Source organism: Colletotrichum higginsianum, assembly GCF_001672515.1.
Source record: "Colletotrichum higginsianum IMI 349063 chromosome 7 map unlocalized unitig_7, whole genome shotgun sequence".
NCBI classification, from domain to species: Eukaryota; Fungi; Ascomycota; class Sordariomycetes; order Glomerellales; family Glomerellaceae; genus Colletotrichum; species Colletotrichum higginsianum.
Genome location: NW_017263917.1, coordinates 3,345,076 through 3,363,246, shown reverse-complemented (window position 1 = coordinate 3,363,246; position 18,171 = coordinate 3,345,076). Strand labels below are relative to the sequence as shown.

General features: G+C 55.1%; 5 protein-coding genes across 5 annotated transcripts; 4 read left to right on the top strand and 1 right to left on the bottom strand.

The window, feature by feature from the left end:
- Positions 1-764: 764 nt before the first annotated feature.
- CH63R_10718 (Oxoglutarate iron-dependent oxygenase) lies at positions 765-2,342 on the top strand (the record flags this gene model as incomplete). The annotated part of the gene is made up of 1 exon (XM_018305692.1): positions 765-2,342. The coding sequence occupies one exon, from the start codon at positions 765-767 to the stop codon at positions 2,340-2,342; it is 1,578 nt and encodes a 525-aa protein (XP_018155116.1).
- A 2,393-nt stretch (positions 2,343-4,735) lies between these two features.
- Positions 4,736-5,230, top strand: CH63R_10717 (Intracellular hyphae protein 1; the record flags this gene model as incomplete). The annotated part of the gene is made up of 1 exon (XM_018305691.1): positions 4,736-5,230. The coding sequence occupies one exon, from the start codon at positions 4,736-4,738 to the stop codon at positions 5,228-5,230; it is 495 nt and encodes a 164-aa protein (XP_018155115.1).
- Positions 5,231-6,105: 875 nt separating this feature from the next.
- CH63R_10716 (Sodium/hydrogen exchanger family protein) lies at positions 6,106-8,020 on the top strand (the record flags this gene model as incomplete). The annotated part of the gene is made up of 3 exons (XM_018305690.1): positions 6,106-6,355; positions 6,430-7,289; positions 7,340-8,020. 3 exons carry the CDS (start codon positions 6,106-6,108, stop codon positions 8,018-8,020), a joined length of 1,791 nt encoding a protein of 596 aa, XP_018155114.1.
- A 211-nt stretch (positions 8,021-8,231) lies between these two features.
- CH63R_10715 (uncharacterized protein) lies at positions 8,232-9,407 on the bottom strand (the record flags this gene model as incomplete). Its single annotated transcript, XM_018305689.1, has 1 exon — positions 8,232-9,407. One exon carries the CDS (start codon positions 9,405-9,407, stop codon positions 8,232-8,234), a length of 1,176 nt encoding a protein of 391 aa, XP_018155113.1.
- Positions 9,408-13,100: 3,693 nt separating this feature from the next.
- Positions 13,101-15,161, top strand: CH63R_10714 (Major facilitator superfamily transporter; the record flags this gene model as incomplete). The annotated part of the gene is made up of 5 exons (XM_018305688.1): positions 13,101-13,128; positions 13,211-13,643; positions 13,728-14,214; positions 14,276-14,854; positions 14,925-15,161. The coding sequence occupies 5 exons, from the start codon at positions 13,101-13,103 to the stop codon at positions 15,159-15,161; spliced, it is 1,764 nt and encodes a 587-aa protein (XP_018155112.1).
- Between the last annotated feature and the right edge of the window lie 3,010 nt (positions 15,162-18,171).

The following is an 18,171-nucleotide window of genomic DNA, read 5'->3' as shown; positions in this document are numbered from 1 at the left end:
AAGGTGAAAGAACTTGTCAACTGAGATCGCGAAGTAAGCAGAGTTTTTGGAACCAAGTGACACTGTGTGAGCTCAGCAGGTAATGGGAATTGTGCTCAGGACCGCAAGGTTTGATGATGATTGGCAATGATGCCAACGTGTACACTTGTTGCAAATGAGGATTTAAGCTGGGCAGAGACCCTGTGTTATGACCGTAAAGGAGGTGGCGCTGCGGACCGGGCCGCCATTCCGTACGGACCCGGGATCCGAGCGGTATGAGTTGACTCGAGTCTCGATGGTAAGAAACCAGCACACCGTGAGTGACAAATATGGCGATCCAATACCGGGGTTTCGGAGCAATGGAACGTATTGACTTGCCTGAGGTTCGTTGTCCATGACATATGCATATGCATATGCACCTCTGGGATAGAAGCAACATTGTACCGTTAATCGGTCCCTGAAATAAACAACACTTGTAACACGCTCATCCACATACCAACATGATTTCTTCCCGACAGGAGCACAATTTCTTCATTGCCCAGTGCTAGCCGGAAAGGGTTTAGTGCTAAACTGTTTGAATAACGTCTTCTTGATTGGTCTGGAACTTGAGCGGCTAGCTAGCTAGCTAGCTGCTGGCTGCACAGGTAAGTTGCAGACAGCAAACTTTAGACCAGCATCGAAGAGGGGTTCTGACGATCCGATGATGTCTTACCTTTTGTTTCTGCTTGACTACTACTCCCCCACATCCCGATTGCTGTTTCATCCACCTCTGTATCAATCAGACCATGGACACCCTCCCTCAAGACATAATTGACGAGATTGTCTTCCACCTGGTACCAGCAGACTCTAAGCCAAAGACACCCTACGATGTCCGCGGCCGGCCCTCTCTACCCCTGGCCCCAGTTGCTGCCGTTTCGCGCCGCCTCCAAGCCGCAGTGGAGAGGTTGACGTTCAGGTCCATCAAGATCACCAGTGACGAATTGACCAAATTCAACGAGTTGCTCGCACCACCGAGACGGCGTCATCTCGCCAGCTTGACCGTCACCATCCTTCTCCCGCCCTACGACGATGCAGCTGCCCGGCGGGCGGAATCACCAGAGGAGCGAACCGTCAACGACGAGAGCTACAGCCTGGGCATAGCAGCGTTGTTCGAGGTGCTTCACAGCTGGGAGGTGGAAGACCCGGAGACGACAGCATGCCGCCTGGCACTATTCATAAACCATCCGGAATCGCCTTCGGACAACCCATGGCGGTTCAACCACGCTCCCTGGAGTGATACGTATCCCGAGGAGGATGGCATATACGAGGGCAGATATTTGCATTCCTATATCCAACTGCTCGACTCACATGCGTTACCAACCCTTCAGAGAGTAAAACAGCTGGCGATGCTCCGGCCGGATGATAGGTACGGTCACCGAAACACGTGTCCGAAAGTGCCAATTGTCCTTGCCTCCAAGATGCCGAACCTCGAGTCAGTGAAGCTCAGCATGGACGACGACGAGAAGCGGTTCCCGGATATCCGAGTACGCCACCGGAAGGAAGCCGCGGAAGCCATCGGGATCCTGTCTCTACCAGCGCTGAACAAGGCCGACCTCGATTTCTTCGTTCGGAGGCAGAAGAACGAAAGGGCTCAGCCGCATGTTCTGCACGACCCGGGGATCCCGGACCCGCTGAGCTCTGTGATATGTGAGTTCTCTCAGAATCTCGTGAGCCTAAAAGTCTCGGGCGTCTTCGATGAGTCCCTCCTCCGTCCCATCGGACGCCTCGGCAGCACGCCCTGGCCGAGCCTTAGGTTCCTTGACATCAAGCTCCTGATCAACACCCCGGCCGGCGGCTGGTACTTCACAAAGCGCGACGACGTCCCTCCCCAGCCGCCGTACACGCACTGGTCGCGCACCAACAACGCCCACGAGGACCTCCACCTCGAAGACTTCAGCTTCCTCGAGGAGGCCGCCCACGCGCTGCTGAACCCGGTTTACGTCTTCCGCGGCAAGGCGGACGACGAGGCGCTCGCGCCCCTGGTCGGGGCCTACGCCGACGCGCTCGCGGCGATGCCCAGACTCGCCTCGGCCGCGCTCAACTTCCAGCTCGAGGACGAGGTCGACGGCGAGCCCGGCTGGTTCTGCGTGGCGTACTTCGCGCCCTGCCGGAGCGCCTCGCGGCACCCGCCGCGGATGATCTGTCCGGACTGCAACCGCGGCGTGACGCGGCAGCTGGTGACGCTGCTGCTGGGGTGGGAGCCGGACGAGGCGCTGGCGGCCAAGTTGAGGGGGATCGGGGGCGAGTTCCGCGCGGAGCCCATGGTGGAGAAGACCATGGCCGAGTTTCTCAAGTATCACGAGGCCGACGTCGAAGAAGATTGACCTGATGGTCTGGCTGGACAAAGATGGGGTGTCCAACCTTCAGCCTCTGGCCTTTTCGAACCATGCAGGTCATTGCGTTGGGGATATCCGGCTTCCCTGACTACAATGTGCGAAAGCATCTTAATTTCTTCTTGCCTGTACGCAACTAGCGAGCTTTGGTGTCCCGTATCCCAATAGGAACGATACAGAACTGCTAAGTGTTCTGGGAGTCTAAGACGATGCCAAAAGCGCTCCTGATTGTGTTGGGGGTTCTCTTTGGGCTTGTAATCAAGACCTTGGGGCAGTTCGATCTGGTCAGGAACATGTAGCTGCGAGATAAACTAGTCAAGCCGATCAAACGCTGCGCGCTCTCAAGAGCGGCCGCAATGAGTAGAGCCAAGAGATCCTCAAGTAAGCTTACTTAATATCGATGCTCGGTTGTCGTTTGTCTCTGGGATTGCTTGCTGCCAAGGGACTCTCTCTCTCTCTCTCTGTCTCTCTCCTCATTTATCAACCATGCGAGCCGTCGGGTTTTCGCCGAGCTCGCAGAGGCGTCTGTCACTTAGCTAGTGTCATGGCCATTCCCAAAGGAAAGAAAAAGCCCCCCGTATCTGCCGAGCTGTTTCACTCCGTAAGATTGCGCAAAATGATCCCCTCGGACGGGCAGGTGTCCATGTCGACTCTCGGGTTTCAGCAAGACGGTAAGAGAACACCGTCCCGATGCGTCGGGCATTCATTCGCCTTGGCTGGTTTCTGAGAAATTGAGATCGCCTACTTATCAAAGGGAGGAAACCAGGCCGCCCGATGCCGAGCTAATGAAGGGCGCGGTTCTTGCCGCAAGACCAGCAGCTTTAGATGTCGAGTTTCAGCAAAATGGATACTTCTGAGGCCTGAAAGCTGGGTGATGATTATTTGAGCGCAAAGCGGGCAGGCTATTGGCTTGTGTGGCTTAGAGGTTTAAAGGGTGTAAGACGCGTTCCCTGCGAAGATCAGACTCGCTTCTGGTGTGTGTGTGTGTGTGTGTGTGTGTGTGTGTGACCAACAGAACGATACAGTTCATCTGGTCATGTCCTGCATATCTTTGAGTTCCTCGGGTGGCTGTGCATGAGAGCGACCGAAGAGCTCCCATCCTCTCGATACCAAGAATACTATTGAAGAATGGATTGGCAACAACCAGGGCGATGCATTACTCATTCGGCACTGTTACCCATAGCAGGCATCATCTTCTAAGAATCAGCATAATGAATGCTGTAGCCTATCGACCTGGAATTAAAAGATCTGGTCCAGCAATGTTATCGAGGCCAAGCGTCACTTTGGGGCTATCTCTCTTGCTGTATGATGTGTGCAAGCCTCTCTCTTGTATCTCTCTTCCCCAAGGCAGGAAAAGCCTGACTCGAGTGTACCGTCAGTCACCTCGCAATCCCTCTGACGGACGGCACCGAACATAGAGTTTCGAGGACACGCGAGAAACCCGTCTGGAAATGGGCGCTTCCGTCTCAAGTTGCTGGGTCCGTCTGTCCCATCTTTGTCGGCTCTCCCCTGCCAACTCTCTCACAACCCAACAACCACGGCCGAGGAAGAGAGAAGAGAGAAAGCGGACACTGACTCAACGGGCGGCCACGGCCACGCTCACAGCATCAAGGTCGATGGTACTGCTGCTCGTTTCAGCCCGCCCGTCTGGCTGCGACGCGCATCTCATACCCTCTCCATAAATTTAGCTTTTTGGGGGAGGGGGCTCACTGCCTTCGGCCTCGACGGGTTCCAGAGAGCCATCGTCTCCTCACTTACACCATGGCTACAACGGCCTCCCTTCCCCTCCCTTCCCCTCCCTTACCCGTCCGCTAGCCTCCGCTCTTCCGGCTCGGCTTGGTGTTCTTAGGGCGGCCGTCGCAGGGCTTAGTGTCTCTTCGAATGGGTTACAACGCAGTGGATCTGGTCCTGAGGACGTCGCCGGGATGACCACACTTCGAATCTCGAACTCCTTCCTCACCTCCCTAACGTCCGCCGCCCAATCGCATCCTGGCATACCAGGCTCAACGGACCCAAGTCCGCCCGGCGACTTCTTGGGAACCATGGCAGAGTCGTATGTCGTATGTTGCCGTGATAGAGTTATCTTGACAGATGAGAGGTGGAAGGGGAGGGAGGGGGGGGGGGGGCTGTTCCGTCTCACATTTCCCAACTTCCAGTGCCTGCGCCATTCTTTGACTGCCGTCTTCCTTGCATCGGACACTCCCATCAGTTGACATATAGCCCCCAGTATCCCATCTCCTGTCCTGTGGCTCGACATCTCTCACTCTCTTTCGTCGTCGGTCCTGTCACTCACTCAACTCAGTCCTCAAACGTACAGCCCGTCAAAGAGCATCCCTCACCTCCGACTCACATAGCCAGACCCCCCAAGACAAACTACCGTCACCATGCGCTCCTCCATCATTTACCTCGCCCTGGCCGGCCTCACCAGCTTCGCGCAGGCCAACCCCCTGAACAAACCGCCTCCCCAGACCGACCCGCGGGGGCTCATCACCCGGGGCCTCTCTAACGTCTTCTCCCCGACAAAGAGGCAGGCCGCGGCGCCGCCCGCCATCCCCCAGGCCGGCGGCGGAGACGTCAACAACGCCAGCCGCAACGTGGCGCTCACCGTCATAGCGGGCGACACGCTCGGCCAGATCGCGAGGCTCCTCAACTCAGGCATCTGCGACATCGCCAAGCTCAACAACGTTGCGAACCCGGACTTCATCGAGGTCGGCCAGGTGCTCCAGGTGCCCATCAACGTCGCGGCGCCGGACAACGACTCGTGCCTCAACCGCGGCGGCGCCATCCCTCCGCCCGCGGGAGGCAACGCCTCCGCGCCGGCAGCTCCGGCAGCTCCGGCGCCCGGCGGAGGCGAAGGTGGTAAGAAGAACAAGAAGTAAAACAAGGGGGGGAGGAGCGTGAACCTCGTGTTGAGCAAAGCGCGCCGGGGGGTGTAAAGCCCCGACGTCACGAGGAAGATGACGACGACGGCGGCGCCTCTTCGTGAAAGTTGACAGGAAGACGGAACGTTAATCTCTGCCGGCAGCGCCATGAACGACTGACGGCTCGATGACTCATGTGGGATCCGATGTTTGGACCCCATCGCGAGACTTGGCAGCGGGGTCTATTCTTTGCAGTTTTGAGTTTGGGAGATTTGACAAATTCGAGTATTTGGTCACCTCGGCGGTTTTCTGTTTTACCATTGTTAATATATACCTGGCTGGAACAGTTTCGTTGTTCAATATATCGAGGCTCGAGTCTTTTAGAAACACCGGTCCCTCAGTGAACTACTCACACACAGAGAGATGCCCGTTGGCTGCCGGCGTTGCGAATCGTTTCATAGCAAGCTTGGCGATACGCCAATTAAGACCAATCTCTGGCAAAAGCGATTCCAAGTTGTGGCCTTGTGGACCGAGTTGACGGCCTTTAGAGAGGTTCCAAGCCTTTTATGTTCTGCTGATGCCGAAGCCGTTTGTTGGTACCGGAAAGGCCGTGACAATAGAAACTAAGATGATGTCATACGCCCTGTACGCTGATTACGTACGCTAGACTTCAGGTCTTTCAGGGGAACCATGACCGCCGAGAGAGGACGCTATCAACGCCAAGAGCCGCGACATTTTTTCACCCTTCACATGACTTGACGATGATCACCAGCGGCCCTCGTATTGCTGGATAATTTGTGTAACCCCAGGGGACCAGCAGAAGGCTTCTCTTGTTGAACTCCTTTATCAGAAATTTATGTCTTTCTCAAGATCACGTTCCCCAGTCGACCACAATGGCGACATTCGAATCCTCGCTGGCCTACCATGAGCCCTCCATCACCACAATCATCATCCTCTCGGGCTTCCTGCTGCTGCTCAACGGCGTCAACTTCGCCCTCGACAAGCTCGTCTACTGCGGCCTCATCGGCCAGGTCTTCCTCGGCATCGCCTGGGGCACTCCCGGCGCCAAATGGCTGCCCCAGGAGATGGAGCAGTCAATCATGCAGCTCGGCTATCTCGGCTTGATACTGATCGTCTTTGAAGGTGAGAGACGCCAATCAGACGTTTCTGTACATCCCCTACGATGCTGAATTCGACGACTGACAAGTGTTTTACAGGTGGCCTCTCTACCTCGTTCAGGTCTCTCAAGGCGAACCTCCTCCTGTCCATCGGCGTCGCCATGACCGGCATCGCCGTGCCGATGGGCCTGTCCTTCACCCTCAGCTCCATGGTCGGCGCGTCCCCACTGCAGGCCTTCGCCGCCGGCGCCGCTCTCTGCTCGACCAGTCTGGGAACGACCTTCACGGTCCTCGGCACCAGCGGCCTCACGACAACGCGCATGGGCGTCGTCTTGACGAGCGCCGCCATGATGGACGACGTCATCGGCCTGATCATGGTCCAGATCGTTTCGAACCTTGGCGGCGGCGGCGGCAGCGGCGACTTCAACGCCGTCACAGTCGTTCGGCCGGTTCTCGTCTCGTTGGGTTTCGCGACGCTGGTGCCGGCGGCGTGCAAATTCATCGTGGGACCGGTGACGCTCCGGTTGAATGCGATGCGTGAGAAGAGCCCCGGCTCGAAACTGGATGAAATCCTGCGCCTGCGGCAGACTGCGCTCGTCCTCCACACGTGTTGGCTATTTGGCCTCGTGGTCGGAGGGACGTTCGCTGGTACTTCGAGCCTACTTGCGGCCTACGTCGCAGGCGCGACCATCAGCTGGTGGGATAGCGAGGTGCCTCATCTCGCAGCTCGCACCCGCAACATGACAGGGGCATCTGCAGTAGGGTCCTCGTCGACTACGCCCGATCAAAAGATCGTCAGGACCGGATCGTCAACAGAGGCAGGTGCTGCTGTTGCATCAGCAGCGGCGACGGCGACGGCCCCTGATGTTCGCGAGCCAGACACGTACAACTCGGGCGTCAACATCTACGAGCATTACTACAGCAAGGCTGTTGAACATGTTTTGAAGCCATTCTTTTTCGTGAGTTGTTTTCTATTTCGATGTATCGACAATCGGGCTGACTTTCTCAGGCATCTATCGGCTTCTCCGTCCCAATCACGAGAATGTTCTCCGGCCCCATTGTGTGGCGTGGAGTCGTTTACACCATCCTGATGATGGTGAGCAAGATGCTTTGCGGGCTGTGGCTGTTGTCCTTTGCAAGCCCCCTTCAAACGGTGCAGCGGGTTGCCGCGAAGATATCTGGCGCGAGCAAGAAACAGTCCAAGAAGCTTGCTCCTGGAACGCAGTGTGCGGGCACCGGAACGGATGCGTCCCCTAATAGCGGCGAGACGATGCCGCAGCGAGATCAACAGCAACCCCAGCAGGAAGGTCAGGCCAGCGAGGTGCCTCTTCAGCCTTCCAATCCTCTGCAAGCCGCGACCACCCCAAAGAACGCATCTCCGGAGCCAGAGATGCCGGTTTCCGTGTACCCGGCCTGCATTCTCGGCTTCGCCATGGTCGCTCGCGGTGAAATCGGGTACTTGATCTCAGCCTTGGCCGAGAGCACCGGCATCTTCAGCGGCGGGACGGGTGCCCCCGATCAGCCCTCCGAGCTATTCCTGATGGTGACGTGGGCCATTACGCTCTGCACAATCATCGGCCCAATCTGCGTCGGGCTGCTCGTGAACAGGGTCAAGCGGCTGGAGATGCAGAGCGGCAAGGGGACAAAAGGGGGTGGACGGAACGTTCTAGGCGCGTGGGGTTTGAACTAGACAGGATGAAAAGGCCTTTCCTCCTCCGGCATGTGCCTCATACTGGGCACAGCCTGAGGTGAGAGGAGTGTTGGGCTCGCAAGTTCCATGCAATGCAACAACGAACGCTAGATTGTAGCATGAAACCAATACCAAGACTTGTAGCCGTTCTTGAGACTCATGTACGTGTCGCTTGATGTCGTTTGCGTGTGACAAGTGTGTGCCCTCCGAGTCATGCGTTGCCAAAGGTCGTCCCTTGTTGTTGTGACTGCTGCCGCCACCACTGCTCCATGCCCTCTACGTCGCACCAATCGAACTGCCGGGGCTCCTCGAACCACCAGCGGCGTCCCGGCTTGGGCCTATCGCTGACGTACTTCTTCAAGCAACCGCCGTCGAATCGGTGGTTCTTGACTCCGACGAGGAGCACGACGCTACCAACCCTAGGTCTGAACTCTTCGGCGTCGAGAAAGATCGTTAGGATGACCTGCTTGCTGGTGCTGGGATCAGCAAGCCGCGCCGTCCTTTGGGTATGCGGAGGCATATGGGATGGCTCGACGTCGGAGAGGGACGTCACGACGGCTAGGACGTTGACGGACCAATTCTGCTTGTATGGTAGGTTCGGGATGGATCGTAGAGGCGTCAGCTTTAGCGGGATGCTCGGGTCTGTCCAGTCTCGCGGGAGGGCGACACCAGCTGCTGGCATGCTCTTCGCCTGGGCTCTCCTCTGCGTCGCCTTGGTTTCCGACACTTGCATAACCTCGAAGCCTTCTTCGGCATCGTCGGCTTCCTCGTGCTGTTCATCCATCGAGGGATTATCTCGCGGTTGCGGCCTCGGCGTCGAGGGTGGTGGGTTCTGCGGTGTCGGATCTCGTGTTGGCATAGGGAGTTCGACAGCTTCCGCGTTGGCAACATCCACGTCGCTATCCGAGATGAAATCGTCGTCTACCGCGGGCTCCTGCGCTCTTTGGGGATACACGTCTGGGGTTGTGAGTGACGTGTGCCATCCAACAGTGACCAGATCATGGACGACCAAGTAGACCATCTGCCGCATTCGTCCAGAGGGAAGGCGATCGCCGGCGACGTCCTGGAAGCGGACGGTGAACTCCTCCAACCGTACGTAGCACCCGACCCTCACAGCGCCCATATCGAGGAAGCGATGCATCTCCCCGCGGAGGAGCGCCTGTATACACAACTCGCCATCCCCAAGCATCAGCCTCACGGCCCTCCATCGTCTCGAGCGCGGCACAGGGAGCGACTCGATGTCCTCGACGAGGAAGACAGATCCGGGGATGCAATAGCGCGTGCGCAGCAGGTCGTCGATCAGGGGTTTCGGGACGAAGCGGTCGGCGTCGTCAGCGAATGCTACCTCGCCCGGGGTCGTCGATGTGTCGGGCGCGTTGGGGGACATGTGGACGCGCTCATTGTCTGGTGCGCTACGCGACCGCGTCGGGTGGGTGGTAAACCGCGTCAAGGGGTGACGATGATGATGTTTCTGCGAGGTGTTGGGTGGGACTTGAAGGCAGCGAGCAGGCCGCTGAACAGGGTTGTACATTAGCGGGCATGCATGTGGGCCACTGAAGACTCGCTAATGCAAGTTGCTACTGTATGCAGCAGCTCTGTGTAACTGGCCCTTTTTGGGGAGGGGCCGGCCGGAGGGTGACTAAAAGGGCGATCTACTCACTCACTCACTCACCAGCTTAGCTCACTCACCTGACTGAAAGCACACTCATCTCATCTCGTACCATCTCAGATCAGAATGGCCAGGTGAGACCTACCACGACCCCTTATGCTTTACTACTTTCGACTACTACGTCCGACTTGCAAATCGGAATTTGCTCACTAGTCTAGTGTTATGACGGATATGCTGAGCGCGCGCACTACTCCAGCTTGTTCTTGATCCGTCCTCGTCGGTCTTCTTCTTTTCTTTTTAACGATGCCAAGGGCTTGTGTAGTCTGGTAAGAGTAACTTATACCTGTCCACGGCTTCTCGACATTGGTGAAAACCCGGCGGCCGCCGTTCTAGCTCCAACTACAATCCGCTCGCTCTAAATGATTTGTTTATCACAGCTAGACTGCTGGTGATGCCGATATCCAACCCTCACGACCTAGCTACAAATAACGATCTCAAGATGGACCCCTCGTCTCCGGAAAAAACCTCACCGGCTAGAGCCTGGCGATGACAGACACCGGCGCATGGTCTCCTCGGACAGCCATTCTAACCATACGGACTTCGTCATTGTGCCCGTTCTTCCGCTTCTGTCTCAGCCTGGTGCACAGCTGTCGAGACAGCACCTCTGCGCATTCTCTCTACGCTAGACTCTTTAGCTGCCCATCTGGCTATTGCACAAAGAGGCTCAACTCTTCCTATGGCGTCCTGGCCCCAGGGTCGCTCCGGAGACCGAGATGTCTTGTGCGGCAGAGAGACGCCCTAGACAACGGGGAAGCCGTCCGGCTGGTCGCGTCAACGCAGACAACGCCGTACATCCAGACCGTGGATGCCAGTTCTAGTTTGCTATCGAAATCGAAAGGCTGCGGCAGCTGGTACGCCACGTTAAATGCTGGTGCATGGGAAAGAATCGCCTACCGCTTCGTGCGCAACACGAGAGCGACGTACCGACGCTCGAGCTGACAAGTGGCGATGCTGAGGAGTCTAATGATTATGATTAAATGTAGAGGTGCATGTGAAAAGGGGGCTGGCTGGGCGGGAATGCCTTCATCGTTCGATTGTTCTGGCGGCAATTTCGCTACATAAGCGGCCCCTGCCACCCCGCTCCAAGGAGCACTACATAGTAGACATTCGAGATTCTGTGTCGATGGGGTTGAACTCCACACTCTCTCCTGTTGTCTCAAACAAACGTTGGAAGCAGTCAATGACTCTTATGGTGAGCTGGACAATTTCCGACGTTGCTGTCTTGGTTGTGTGTGAGAGAGAGAGAGAGAGAAAGAGAGAGAGTGTGTGTGTGTGTGTGTTTGAGTGAGATACTGGACTCCATGAGGTTTCTGGTTGACGCTCCAAGCTAATGTCGACTCGAAGGGGGCTGTGTGTCATTTTCCACAGCCAACATATGCGCAAACCGAAAGCGACAAATCCACAGATCCACCAATCCATAATTCTTACTTTGACTGCCATGCCATGCCTGCTAAGCGATACTATGGATCTGCAACACATCGAAGATCTCCGTCTTCGACAGCCCCTCCCCCCACCGTACAGACTCCTCATTCATGGGAAATCCAGCCGGGTTTATCGGCCTTACCGGCTCCGCATCCATCCGGAACTGGTCTGGCCGCCGAATCCTTTATTTTTGATTTTTATTAAAGTCTTAGTTCCCGAAACCGAAGTCCCAGCGACTTGGCTGTGCCGGCCAGGATCTGGGCGGACTTAGGGGTTCAACGCCATGTCCATTCCTGGACCGAGGGCCTATCCGAACTTTTCAACACAGGGGTTTCTCCCCCCGTGATGAGTCTTCGAGAAGCTTGGCTTTCCTGTGCTGCAATCTCTATTCGGGGGAGGGGTTCTTGACGTAGGAAGCGTAAACGCTTATTAGACGAGTGGAAAAGCCAACCCAAGCCAGTGGAACTGAGGGCACTGAATCGTGATACTGCGGTTTGCTTGGAGTCTTGCCACAAGGGGGGTGAAAGGCAACTGCTCAAGATCAGATGGATGGGTATTCAAGCCTGCTGTTGGAGAACTGTCATCTGGGCATCATGCCACGCAATACAGCCAGGGTGCCGTGTGCAACGTCAGGCGCATCGAATGGCAAGTTTCACGTCAGGCGGTTCACTGCTCATTTACGCGTATTCCAGAAGATACGAGAGATAGGGATACTGGCAGAGACTAGGCCGACTAGTGAGGCCTTGATTCACCTTCAAGTATCCGTACTCCACGGGGCCGACTGCACCAGCCACATGTTCACCAGATCTCTGCCTCGTCGGGTCACAACCGCAGCCCGGTGCGCTGCCGGCCTGGTGCTGCTGGCCTACTGATGGCCTTAGCGGCCACGATGCAACCCCCCGAACCATTCCTCGTCGGTTTCCCAGCTTCTGCATCTAGCTGGGAACGGGAATCATGTCAGCGGGTTCTTGTAAAAGCCCGGTGCTGCGGGAAGATCCGCGTCACCCGTGGGCTGTATCCTACTCAGGCAGCGGAGCGCTTATTGTTGCTTCGTAGGTAGGAAGGGATGAAAGCGAGGAGAGTGGGGGAGTGGGCGAACGGACTGATTCAACAGCCAATTTCCAAAGTCTTTATTTGTTCCCCCGCAAGGTCTGGCCCGCAAGGTCTGGCCAGCGGGAGGGCTCTCTTCCGGAGGCTTTTATGCAAGCTCCCGGCTAAGTTGTGCAATCTCCGCGCCCGGTGACCCTGACACACCGGCTACCGCAGGAGTTGGCTCAGGGGAGACTTTCACACTTTCGGGATAGCGAGTCGCTCTTCGACACTCGGCCAATGACCCTCTCCTTCTCATCATGTTTAGGGAAGTCTTTCCGTGCTTAGTGAGACTTGAACCATTTTGGGGCGGGGAACAGCAAAGCTTGTCTAGGTAGGTAGCTGGCTTGTGCATCCGTCGGAGATTCACTGCGACAACCAAACCAAATGACCACTGACAACATACAAATCCCGTCATCCAGAGTTCACGATATCGACGGGAATAAGGGTCACCGAGACCGAGCCGTACCCCCCTCTCTCCCCTTTGGATTTTCACGTGTAGGACGTCAGGTCAATCGCCACGGCCCAGTCGCCGTTCGCGGGACCCGTTCTCCAGTTCTCCGGCATGCTCGTCCGATACTTTACTTGACAGTAGTCCGTGTTGCACTTGACACCGATCAGATTCCGGATGTCAGGTTGGAGCATGGCATGGCTGGAACGAGAAAACGAGAACGAAATCCGCCCAGGAACAGCCGCCATACCACCAATAGCCCCCCCCCCCCGGCATGGGCCATGTGTTTTCATTTAAACCCTCCCGAGCCCGAGCACCGTCGAGTCTTCGGGCTGAGTTAGATCTCCTGCAGCAACAACCGGTCATCCAATCGCTGCGTCGCTCGGTTTCGTACTAGCAGGGTATCTCGGTCTCGGTCTCTTTTACTGGCGTCGTGGGCGGGCGCGTGCATGGATTTTGTGCAACGGGAGCAGGGGGGTCCGTACTGTGATCATTAATCTGGTCTGTGTCTCCCGCGATGGATATAATGTTACCTCTCCCTCGTCTTAACTTTCTCCAGAATCTTTCTCGAGGCTCAGAATCCCAGTCAAAGCATCGAACAACGACGACGACAACTCGAGAACGAAGCGCAGATCGTACCGGTCGTTTCAACACTATTTCCAACTACAGCGAGCACGGCGTCAAGACTACACAGACACTCCAACAAGTCACTTCACCATGGCAGCGGAACCAAGGTCCTCGGGCTCTACGCCGAGAGACGTCGACGTGGAGAAGGGAACCAGCCCCAACGCCTCCGACCTAGAAGGCGCAACCATCAGACCTGAGTCCGCCCCCGAGTCGACGACAAATCGTGGCGAGGCCGATAAAGAAACGGAGCAAGATCCCAACATCGTCTACTGGGACGGTCCCGATGACCCGGAGAACCCCCAGAACTGGACGATGAAGATGAAGTGGTTCAACGTTGCTGCAATCTCCATGCTTACCTTTGTAACGTGAGTCCAAACCCATTGATCCCTCAACTTGTGTTATTTTCCACCTGCTAACGTCACTAGACCACTTGTAAGCCGTCGTCGTAGATCCCAATCACTTACTAAAGCTGACCTTCACTCCCAGGGCTCCTCAATGTTTGCGCCCGGAATCCCCAAAATCATGGTGGAATTCGGCGAGACCTCCTCAACAGTGGCGACCTTCGTGGTCTCCATCTACGTCCTCGGCTTCGCCTTCGGCCCCCTCATCATCGCCCCCATGAGCGAGGTTTACGGACGCGCCCGCCTCTACATCTGGGGCAACATCTTCTTCACTCTCTTCACTGTCGGCGTCGCCCTGTCCCAGAACATGGCCATGATGATGGCCTTCCGGTTCCTCATGGGCTTGGCCGGCGCCGTCCCCATCACCATCGGCAGCGGTAGCATCGCCGATCTCATGCCCGTCGAGATGCGCGGCCGAGCTATGTCCGCCTGGGCCCTCGGTCCCCTTCTTGGCCCTTGCATCGGACCCGTTGCCGGTGGCTACCTCATCAAGGCCGCCGGTTGGAGGTGGATCTACTGGCTGGTTGTCATTGTGGTATGTTGGCCGTCTACCGACCTTGCCTTACAACAGACAATCGTAACTAACCGCTTCGCAGGGCGGCATCTTTATCCCTCTCTCCTGGTTCTTCATCAAGGAGACCTACGCCCCCCTCATCCTCGAGCGCAAGGCGGAACGACTCCGCAAGGAAACGGGCAACCAGGACCTCCGGAGCAAGCTCCAGGCTGATGCCAAAATGAGCGACACGTTCAAGCACGCCATCGTCCGACCTCTGAGGCTCCTCTTCATGACGCCCATCGTCACTCTCATGGCTCTCTACGTGGCCATCGTCTACGGTATTCTCTATCTCCTCATCACGACTTTCTCGTTCGTCTACAAGGACCAGTACGGCTTCGACGAGGGAACCGTCGGCCTCACCTTCCTTCCCGCGGGCATCGGTATGATGATCGGCATCGCTCTCTTCGGCGCCCTCACCGACGCCATCGTCCTCAGGAACAAGGCCAGAAACATCGAGCACACGCCCGAGGCTCGCCTCAGCCCGGTCATCGCGATGCCCTGCGCCGTGGTTCTGCCCGTCGGCCTCTTCATCTACGGCTGGACCGCCGAGAAGGGCGTTCACTTCATCGTTCCCATGCTTGGTGTTGTTGTCTTTAGCATCGGCCTCATGGGTGTCATGGTAAGCTCCAGTTGCCCAAGTGTGACCAATGCAAGTAAATTGCTGACTCGATGAACAGACGTGTATCCAGAACTACCTGCTCGACTCGTATCCTCTCTACGCGGCCTCGGTCACTGCCGCGCTGGCTGTTCTCCGATCCTTGTCTGGTGCTCTGCTTCCCCTTGGAGGTCTGGAGATGTACAACGCTCTTGGTCTCGGGTGGGGTAACAGCTTGCTGGCCTTCATCTCTATTGGCCTGATCCCGATCCCTCTTGTCTTTTACATCTTTGGTGCGCGCATTCGGGGCAGAACCAAGTCCAATCTCTGATTTTAGGGAGTGTATGATATCTGCTGCATATTCTCATGGCATCGGCGTTACGGTTGGGATCTCAATGGCATAAGTCAAAGCACCCACTTTTGGGCCACCCCCACATATGGGCCACCCAAAAATGAGGGTATTCCCATCGACACCAGTATGTTCAATTAACTATTGACTGCACCTAGATGCCACCACAATACAGCTTTCAGCCTCACTAGGTAAATCAGCCTCGCTGGACTCATCTGTGATATCCTCTTTATCGCCAGCCTCAACCTGAGCCTTCTGGATGTCTTTGATGTTGGCGAACTTAGTGTTTGGGTTGATCTGAACTGCCTTCCTTTTCCTTACTGCAGTGTTGGTAACTTGGGCCTGCAGAAGCTCCAGCTTATGCTGGGCAGTGGCCAGCTCATAGGCCTGCTCGCTGAAGCCTTTTTTCACCTTCATGAAAAGGAGGCGTTGGGTATGCGCATCATTATCCAACTCTGTGAATAGCTTCAGTTGGCCAGACAGATCCTTCATCTTCCTTGGCGTCGACCATGCCACTGCAGACGACGCAGATGCCCATCCTTCAGCTTCCTTGCCCCTAGACTGCCCTTTGCTGACCTGATCTGACGATGCTGATGGCTTTGGTGTTGTTGGGAGTAGGAGGGAGCTCATCAGAGGCTTCGCCATAGAGACAGGCCATAACCCTGTCCATTTCCAACCACTTCTGATGTTCTGCATCGTCATACCTGCAAGGGCAGCCTTATAATAACAGCCTAGGAAGTTCCTCTTGCCTACAATAGTAGAGTCATTCCATAGACTAAGGTATCCAAGCTCCTTCCTATAGGCTGCCTTAAGAGGGCTGAAGACTGCTTGATCAAGTGGCTGGAGGACATGGGAGGTGTGTGGCGGTAAGAACAATAGATGGATGTTGTTTATATAGCACAACCACATAAAGTCAGTCGTTGTGTGGCTCCCATGCCCATCCAGGATCAATAGTCTAGCCTCCTCCTTATCCCCCTTGCCCTGAGGGACAGTCTGAGGGATAAACACCTTCTGCAGCCATTCAACTGCAGTAGCATCTGTTGTCCAGCCATTTTCAGTTGCTGTGAATTGCCAGCCTTCATAAGGGCTAAGATCTAGAGGAAACCACTGCTGCTGGACTGTCTTACCCTTATATATAATAAGGGGATGAAGTCTGTGGCCTAGGGCAGAGATGCATTCAATAATAGACACCCATGCCCTTGATCCAGGCTGTTTCTTGCGGATAGACTTCGCCTCAGACATCCCCAGCACCAGCCCATTAGATCCCTGGCCCTCAAGGATACCAGTCTCATCCATGTTATATCTGTTGGCTGGTTTGATGCTGATGATCTCTGGTATGGCGAGATGCTTGAACCAGTCCCTGATGACCTCAGTAGATGCCCCATTAACACGTCTTGAATCAATAGGGCAACTTCTCTTGACCTTGACTGATGGATTCCTCCTTATAAAGGCCTGGACCCAGCCTCTCCCTATAGGTTGGGTATCCCCTATGGCATGAAGGATTCTTTCTGCAAAATGCTTCACTTGTTGATGGGTTGGAGGAAGCCCAAGGGCATGCTGGATTCGCACCCATTCAGCCAACTTGGCCTCCTGGCTCACTGTGAGCCTCTGCAGGTCAGAAAATGCTGCTGCCCTTGCCTGGGTGCCTTGAAGACGATGCTGAAGGGTAGACCTTGGCACACCATACTGCTGGGCAGCCTTCCTGACACTCTGACCGTTCGAAATGGCCTCAAGCGCTTGATTGACTTCATTTTCTGTATACTGGCTCATAATGCCTAGAATAAGGTGCCCTAAAAAGATGAGGCCATTTGCATAAGGTTGGAAAAAGATGTGATAGTTTGAAGTTGGAGGAGGATGAAGGAGGAGGTTGGTGATGAGGCATTTTTGGGTGGCCCATATGTGGGGGTGGCCCAAAAGTGGGTGCTTTGACTTACAATAGCGTCAAGCGATAGAAGATAGAGCCCCCTTTGCATTCGACGACTGGGGACGCATGAGCCTGCAATCGCTAAGAAAACTTAATACAACAAAATATAAATGCTTGCGGCTGTTGATATCGACCGACAGCATCGTTCCTATCGAATTATGTGTGAAGAAGTTGATCAAGCTACACTAGTACGTATATGTTTCCGAACCGTATGACTATCGCCTGGAGAGAGTTGACTTCGTCCAGAATGAAACTAGATGCCGCCCCTGATTGACCTTTAGCATAACTTCGGTTATAAGCTGCGGACGACGTTTAGTGTTAGGATGAGTGTCGAGCCTCCAACAAACATGCCTGCTTATACAGCTTTGGCAAGATATCGCGCTTATTATTGTGAGCCTGAGCTAAAAGCAAATTGACTGATCTGCATATGGGTTTTTGGGAGTGAGTCTAAATAACGGAGAAGACCCTCTACGATCATTTGCGCAAAAAATAGAGGCCTAGTAGAAATTTCTTGTAGAGAAACAACTAACAGGAAAGGTCATCTTTGGAGCTCCCCATGTATTTTACAACAAATTTGTGCAAACATTGCCATTGGTTGTTAATAATAAAAATTCAAATCCAACTCTCCAAAATCATCTTCCAACGGAATGTGGAATGCAGTCGGCTTGGAGGACGTACTGATAAAAAGTGTCAGTGGAATACTTTAAATTCCACTCAAAAAGAGAAGCAGCTTGTATCTTTGCCACTTGTTGACTTGCGCTTCTTTGTTCGCTCTGATAAAAAATAAAAATTGAAAATAAGTGCCACTTGCAATGGCGGAGCAGAGTCTCGACCCCAGCCCATGTTGAATGGAAACAAGCGAAGCCTTTGGACGCTTTGAAGCCTCGACGAGTGGAAAAGTACCAGCCCGCTGAGAAATTTATAAACCCAGCCCCAACCGGTACGCCACTCTACTCTCGAAAAGACGCATGTGGTTTACTCCGTCAATGGTCTGCGGCTTATCTACGCTTGAGTGGCATTCTATGACGAGGCTTTAGACCGCATCCGGCCCAAGGTAATGTCAAATCG